The sequence below is a fragment of the Parasteatoda tepidariorum genome, chromosome 2 (genome assembly GCF_043381705.1).
Source record: "Parasteatoda tepidariorum isolate YZ-2023 chromosome 2, CAS_Ptep_4.0, whole genome shotgun sequence".
Taxonomy (NCBI): Eukaryota; Metazoa; Arthropoda; class Arachnida; order Araneae; family Theridiidae; genus Parasteatoda; species Parasteatoda tepidariorum.
The window spans coordinates 6,676,740-6,685,212 of NC_092205.1; the positions used below are offsets into that span (position 1 = coordinate 6,676,740).

Genomic DNA, 8,473 nt, shown 5'->3' on the forward strand with positions numbered 1-8,473 from the left:
ATGTTTGTGCTTCAGAGCTCTTTAAATTAAAAATAAACTTATAGCTCTGAAATATTAGTAGCATTTTCTCAAAATGATACCAAACTTTTGGTAGTTAAATGACCAGTGATAAAAAAAGAAATTTCTACTGTCCCTTTTAATAATTTTCCCTTTTTTTTTATTTACGAGTTGACTGTTGTTGTATTCTCGGATTTTTCTATTTTATTTATTCGTCGTGTCAACAAATAGTTTTCTTTATTTGCGTGAACTCATTAAGTCATTACCATTAAAAACTCGCAGTAGTGCTATCTTGTTATATAGTTCATTTAGAGGAGCGCCACAAAGCTGTTTTTTTTATATATGTCTCTAAATATCTATATAAAAATCGTTAATAAGAAATATATAATAGTTAATTAAGAAATAGTTATAAAACATAAATTACCGAAAATTAAGAAATAGTTATAAAACATAAATTATCAGAGCAAATTTTTTTTTTCTTTTCGCGATGCATAATTTATATTTTATTTTAAGTTTAGATACTCTTAAGGCCAAATACAATCAAGTATTTGAAATATTTTTAATATATGACAACAAAAAAATAATCCAACTTTGTTTTTGCTATTTTCTTTAAAGAAAAATAAAAAATAAACTTTTAAACATACAATTCTTCGAAGAAATATATAATGAAAAAAAGTTATGTCGTATTTATTCCTTATCTCTAATTTAATTATTTTATTAGGAAAACGAATAATTATGACATTTTATATTATTTGTAATTTTCTTGCATTTCTGTACTTTCTAAAGTGCCATTTAACATGTATTCAACTTATATTTCTTTCAAATTCTACTTTTACCCTTGTTTTGAACTCATTTTAATTGAAATTATAAAAAAAATTAGCACCCAAGCGGAAAATATTTTTATAAACATGAATATTATTTTCTTTAAAATTAAGGAACATAATTTCTTGAAAGTGTTTTAAAATTGTTTTGTTTAATCCAACTGTATTGCAAATTTGAAAACTTCAAATAAATTTGCAGAAATATATTGTGTTTGCATTTTGTTTCGTAAAAAGTTAGAACAATTTAATTTACTTTTCTAGGATAGCTATTTCTTATACTTTTCTTATAATCTTTTCAATATAAAATTTAAGACTGTTACAAAATGAAATTCATATCACATATTACATAATTTATAACATAATACTTTAGAATATTACACATAAATGTAAATATGCTACATTTTGAAAAAAATGTTTTTTTTTTTTTCAATTTTAAAATATAGATCGATATTTTAGAATTAATTATTACTTATTGAAAATTTCATAAGGAATTTTATTCATGCATTCGTGTTTATGCCTATTCTTGTAGTATCTCATTAATTCTTTCAGTCAAAGCAACTTGTATTAACTTGAATTTCATCACTTTTAAAACTGTTAATGAAAAATACTAAAAGTAAGATAAGAACATATTTTTTCTTTAAAAAATATTTTTTTATTGCCTAGATATTTATACAACTATTCTATTTAATAACCATATCTAGCATAAGGAAGAGTGCCTAACAATGCACTGGCTAAGCCATATCCACCAAATCCTGCACCGTAACCGAGACCATTGTAACCAAGTCCATAACCACCATATCCATAGCCTAAGCCAGCATTTCCTTCATGACCATGACCAGCATAACTATGTCCGTGAGCAACATGTCCATGTCCATGAGGAACATGACCATGTCCATGAGCAACATGACCATGTCCATGAGCAACATGACCATGTCCATGGTTAGCATAGGCATGTCCATGACCAGCATATCCTCCATAGAGATGACCATGAGCTGGAGCAGATGAATGAATGTGAACAGCTGCTGGATTCTGGTTAGCGGTTCCTGGTTCGTTGGTCTTGACTTGGGCTCTGAAACCACCGTGGTCAGCTACATAATGTACTTCTCTGTGGATACCACGATCATCAGTAAATCCATAGCTTCCTGTCACATGACCACCCGTTCCGGATTTTTCCCTGTGTTGCTCACCATGCTTGTCCTTTATGCTGTATCCAAATTTGTATGGTTTAGGTGCATGATGACCATGATCCTAAAAAATAATTTAGGTTACAATGGGTTTACGCAACCAAGGATTATAAGCCAATACTCAAAGATTATAACGTTTATTATCTTTAACTAATTATAAACTAAGGTATTAATTAACTAATTATAAACTAGGGTATTGAAATTCCTTTCTATCTGAGCTGAATTTTCTCTCGTCATTTCATATTGCTATATTAGGAAGACTGGAAAGTAATGCCGTTTCGGTGCATTTGATATTTGTTATCGAAATTGTATTTTTAATCAGTAATGTATTCACCCTCGTTTGCAACAACCGTTCAATGCCGGGTAGAAAAGGTATCGAAATGGATCGATAAAAATGAATTGGTTTTTAAGACCAACGAATATTTATTGCGCCGAAACGACATTATTTTCCGATCCTCTTAATACAATGGGATTATGTAACCAAGGATTATGTAACAATAGGTTTATGTAACCAAGAATTATAAGCCATGATGACCAAGATTCTTAAAAAAAAAATTTAATATTATGGCTTTTCAAAGTTATTACAATTATTATCATTATTCACTCATACTTCTTCTTAAAATATTTCTCGTATTTCCCTGTTTGCTCAAAGTCTTAATTTTTCTCAAAAACAAATTCTTAACATTGTTTCCAGATAGATATTTAATAAATTTCCAGAATTTTCTCTTAAAATCACTGTGATGTACAGAAATATCTGATTGCCTGAAACTTCTCCACTATTTTATTTTTCGCGTAAAAAGCTCTTAAAAAGAGCTTCCTAAACAGTTGTAAGATGAGACTTGATATAATATTCCTTCCTTCAAGTGAATTTGCTAACATATTGACTTAACATCAATTCATTTATAATTATCAAACAAATTTTATTTGTGATATACAATTTGCTGTATTTACTTTAGAAAGGAACACTATCCCTGTCGAATTCAAAATTAATGTGACGAGTAAACTGTTATACAAGTCAAGTATGCTTGATAATTAAGCATATTTCGTAAGTAAAAACAAAATTATATCATAAAAGTTTGCCATAATTTAAAAGTATTCAATTCGGATGTATTTTGTAAATATTATTACTGGATGAAGCTTACGAAATAGAAGTTTTTTCATAAGTTTACTTGTACAAGTCTAGTACAAATAAATGTAGAGTGAAGCGGAATTAAGTATATTTGTTTTTATTTAATACAAGATCAATACGTTTACTTAAAAAAGAAAAGCATTTTAGACAGTTTCAGTATTTTAATTTCTTAAAAGCCGTAACTAATCTATGTAATTCGTTTCATAGTTTCAATAGTCTTGAGTATTTAGAATATGTTGGTAATTTCTTAGCCTATAAAAATTTTTCAGAATTAGATAATCATTAGCTCTATCAAAACTACTTAAGAAACTATGAGTACGTCTTTGTAAATCAAATAATAAAATAGTATTAAAAAATGATAAAAAGTGACATTAATTTAAAATATCTAAAATAATATTTAAAAATGTAGCTAATAATGATATTTACCAGAGGTGGATGTGCAAAAGCAGCGATACTAATGATAGCTAAAATGATAACCTGTAAGGAGAAGAATCTAATTGTAAATTACCCAAATGATAAGAAAAATAAAAAGAAGCTTACACCAGTAAACGAATAAAGCTTCTCTATCCTGCCATTTTTATAACAATAATTTAACATTAAAATATAACAGAATCAGAATAAATACCAGAGTAAATATTTTTGAGAAAATTATAACGTATTTCGAATTTTAATTATATTCAATAAAAATTGATTTTATAAAATAGATATTGTGATTTCTAGAAGAAACAAGATGAAAGAAGTTTTTTTTCGAATATGCGGTATAATTATTTTTTATGTAAGTAACGGTACGTTTACATGTTACATACATAAAATGAACAAATAATTAACACATAAATTATTTAGTTTAGAAGTCATAAGCTATTAAATATATATATATATATATATATAAGAGGTAGCGCTTTGAAATTTCAATTTCGCTGTAAACGTGAAAATGTCAGTTATCTCATTTCAATAATATACTGATGCATTGATATAAAAGTAAGGTCAAAACAAACTGAATATAGCTAAATATATCGCATTTCTAGCTTTATGGAAACACCAAAATCAAGGCAATTTTTACCAAAGCGCTTTGGTTATGACTTTTGGTAAAATAAACAACAAAATATGATTTTATTACCATGCTCTTAGGCAGTAAAAGTGATAAATTTTGGTAATTTCATCATGATATCTTGGAATATGGTACAAAAATCATTTATTCGGTTAAATTTAATGACTTGTTTTATATTTTTATGTAATGTAGGGCAATGAGAACTGTAATTTGTAAAACTAGAATTTCCAGTAAACCTCTACCATACAAATGAAAAAACTACCAAATGAATTGTTGAAATACCGTATATTTAAGTTTTATTGCTAAAATAATTGTTTGTTTTTTTAAAATTCCTTTACTATGCAAGTATGATAATTATACTAGATTTTTTTTTCTGTGTGTGCATAAAAAAAGTCTTCTACTGTTGCTATTTTCTTTTGAAAATTAAAAATTTATTCTTCACCTTCTGATTTCATTGACTTAAAGCTTAAAGGCATTTGTAAAATATTACAACGTAAAGCACTAAATACTTATTCTCTTTAAAAATATGCAAGTGCAACTAACTAAAAAGTTCCCTTATAAATCGCAAATATACAAAAAAAAACATTAACAAAACCAGTTAGCAAAAACCTAAGCAAGTCAGTTAATTATTTAATTAAAAATTATTTTTAAAATTTTACTGTCTTCAATTTTTAAAATAAAAACAATTAAAAATAATGAAAATCTTCAAAAATTTAAAAGTTTACTAAGTTTTTAACATATTATTATTACGTAATGTACAGCGATAATTTTAAATAACTCACATAATTTGATTCAAAATTTCTATAACTAAAAAAGTCACTTTAAGAAAAAGTAGTTAAATGTATTGTAAAAAATTAAATTAATATATTATAAAACAGAATTTAGGAGAAACAATTGCTGAATTTAGTTCAACAATTTCCAAGACAAGCGTGCAAAAAAAATTTATATTACCTGGTAAATCATTTTAATAGGTTTCAATTTCTATTACTGAAGTAAAGAAAGATAATGGCAGTATTTTCTTCCAAGCATTTATATAGTGGTGAAAAGGCGTTTATCTTACTGGTTCAACAAGAAAGTAAATCGTTTCAATGCTTCAATAGTTTTGTTGAACTTGAACTTCCCATTGTTTTTATGGAATGTTATTATTAGTCAATATGTAACTGTTTCAAACGCAAGCATAAATTATGTAACATAATTTTGTAATGTATGTTATCGAATACTTTCATAATTATTGGCTTAAAAGTCATTTATGTGAAATTTCATTGACATATTAAACTTTAGGGATTTAGCTACTTTTTTAACTGGATAAGTTATTGTGAGCTAATTTTGATTTAATTTTCATCTTGTATATTTTAGCCTGCTATGACACTGAGAAAAAGTTTAAAAATTTAATGCAATTACAACATATAAAAAATAAACTTTTATTGTAACCTTTTTTTTTTTACTTTAGAACAGATTTCACCTTCTTTCGTTGCTCCTACAATTCTACTCCAAATAATAATAGTGAAAAAAATATAAAATTTTGCAAGGAAAAGTTATAGTTTTCCAATCCAAAACTGGTTTTAATCACATAAATTTGAAAATTTGTAAAAAAAGTTTTTAAGTAACTAAAAACACATTCGTCTAATTTTTGTTGTTTTTTTGTAAATTTAGTTTACAGTAGTTTGCGAAATATTTTTGTTAATAAAACTCTTTTTTATCATGCAAGTTTAAAGTTATAAGAAAAAAATTTCTGGATTAATACAAAAAAAATTTTTTCTAGTTGCTACTAAAATTATAATATACACAACAGAATGTTAAATATTCTTATCTTTTCATAGATTAATACATTTAAGAACACACTGAGGAAAAAAGTATGGTCAAAACTACCATAATATTCCACAGCCACCATAATAAAACTATCAAAACTACCGTATTCCTGGCTCAACAGGTACATCGAAATGCGCTTTTGTTTTTGCCAAAAATTTCAGTAGTGACTTTTCGTAAAAGTAACAATGAAATAGGATTTTATTGCAGAGCTGTTTGTTAGTAAATGTGATAAAATTTGGTAACTTCATCATTAAACATTAGAGTATGTCTTAAAACCCGTATATTCGGTTTAATTTACTTTTCCGTTTTCAATTTTTACTAAATGTGTGGTTTTAAGAACTTAAATTTTGAAAACCCGAATTTCCAAGAAACCATTACCAAACGCGTTGAAAAATTATTAATTGAATAATTTAAATGCGGTATATTTTAGCTTTATTACCAAAATTGCCATTACACTACAGGTACGTCAGTTTATCAGATTTGTTTCTTCTAGGCAGATTTATAGTAGCACATAGGAACGCAAACGAACGAATTTATTTTATTGCTTAAATTTAACTGCGCAAAATTTAGAATATATATTTTCAGTGTCTTTTTACTTAAAAAATTATCTCATTTTATTTATTCATTTTATTTGTATATACTTTATGTCTGTTAAGTATAATGTGTTCAACTTATTCATGATGTACGTTAAAAGAAACGAAAGATTTTTGAAAAGCGGTATTAACCTAGTCAGAGATGTTATTCTAAAACAAGTGTTAAATTATTTATGTTGGCGAAGCACAGCGATNTATAGTAGCACATAGGAACGCAAACGAACGAATTTATTTTATTGCTTAAATTTAACTGCGCAAAATTTAGAATATATATTTTCAGTGTCTTTTTACTTAAAAAATTATCTCATTTTATTTATTCATTTTATTTGTATATACATTCATTTTATTTATACATTCATCATATACATTCATTTTGTATATACATTCATTTTATTTGTATATTGTCTTTATGTCTGTTAAGTATAATGTGTTCAACTTATTTATAATGTACGTTAAAAGAAACGAAAGATTTTTGAAAAGTGGTATTAACCTAGTCAGAGATGTTATTCTAAAACAAGTGTCAAATTATTTATGTTGGCGAAGCACACTGTTGACGCTTCCGTCACAGTAAAATGAATCTCGTCTTTTTCGAAATATCATCCTTTAGCCTCAATCACAGCAGCGCATATTTTTGCCAGTCTTTCTCTCAGTTTTTGTAATGTTCCAGTCGAGATCTGGTTCCAGCAACTAACTTTTTCTAACATTTCTATCGAGTTCATCACCAAATGGCTCATTATTAATATTAGAGGATTGAAGGGGCCAATCCATGCATTTCAGTAATTTTTTTCTTTTCTTTTGATGCAATGTAGCTTCTACACAATTTCGATGAATGTTTTGGATCGTTCTCCTGCAGGGAAAAAAAATCATTGACCAACGATTCTCTATCCACATGGAAAAGCGCATTGCTGCAATATTCTGTGATTAATATTTTTGATCCACAATTCTATCTTTTCTTACAAGATCTCCAACTTTGTCACCGGCAAAACATCTTCAAACCATGACTGAACCTCCACCATTCTTCACAGTTGATAGTCAACATTGATTTGTCTAAAACGACGAACATACTGACTTGGTTTGCTTTCAAACAACTCAAATTTTGACTCGTAAACAAAAACATTTCACCACTGTTCTAAAGACCAGTTAACATGATTTTAGCTTATTGTAGTTGTTTAACTATTTTTTGTTTTTTTAAAAGATTTTTTCTAGCAGCTACACAACTTTTTAAACCATAGTCACGAAGTCGAAGTTGCACAGTAGCTGCTAACGCAGTTTTATGCCTAGTAGCATTCAATTCCTCACTGATTTCTGGTGCTGTTCGAGTACGCTGCCGCTTGCTTTGAATGCAGATATACTTATCCTCACATTTGGACGTTATTCTAGGTCTCCCTGATCGTTGGCGGCTCTTATTTTGGCCAGTTTCTTTCCTCCTTTGCAAAGTTCTGACAATAGAGGAAACATTAGTTTCAGAGGCAAATTGTCTACTTGAATAGCCTTCTCCATGAAGTGCAATAATAAGTGAACGTTTTTCGGTACTTTTTTCTGATTTTTTACCCATATTTCTATAGTAAATTGTATAAAGGAATGCAAACTTTTGGCTTTAATATGTTATTCTGGTAAATTAAGGCTATTATATTTTAAATGTGCTATGTACATGAACTTAAATTATAATGAATCTCACAAAGAAGATGAAAAGTAAATTAATTATAAACTAAAAATTAAGGATATTTTTTTAATAAATTACACTTTTTTTATAATTGGTATTTACATGCACTTTCGTTCATTTCCCAATCAAATACTGAATAGATACAAAATGAAAAAAATAATGAACAGTTTAAAATGGAAACAGTGGTTTACGAAGTTTGTCTTAGCTTTTGACCGGTACTACATATATA

At 27.3% G+C, this 8,473-nt stretch overlaps 2 protein-coding genes across 2 annotated transcripts; both read right to left on the minus strand.

Moving 5' to 3' along the window:
• Positions 1 to 1,489: 1,489 nt before the first annotated feature.
• On the minus strand, positions 1,490 to 5,281 carry LOC107444920 (la-related protein Larp4B-like). The gene is made up of 3 exons (XM_016059189.4): positions 5,131 to 5,281; positions 3,558 to 3,608; positions 1,490 to 2,066 (listed from the first exon to the last, which is right to left on the minus strand). The coding sequence occupies exons 1-3, from the start codon at positions 5,140 to 5,142 to the stop codon at positions 1,503 to 1,505; spliced, it is 627 nt and encodes a 208-aa protein (XP_015914675.2). The 5' UTR covers positions 5,143 to 5,281; the 3' UTR covers positions 1,490 to 1,502.
• A 2,456-nt stretch (positions 5,282 to 7,737) lies between these two features.
• LOC107444916 (uncharacterized) lies at positions 7,738 to 8,136 on the minus strand. The gene has a single exon (XM_016059186.2). It carries the CDS (start codon positions 8,134 to 8,136, stop codon positions 7,738 to 7,740), a length of 399 nt encoding a protein of 132 aa, XP_015914672.2.
• Positions 8,137 to 8,473: the final 337 nt, after the last annotated feature.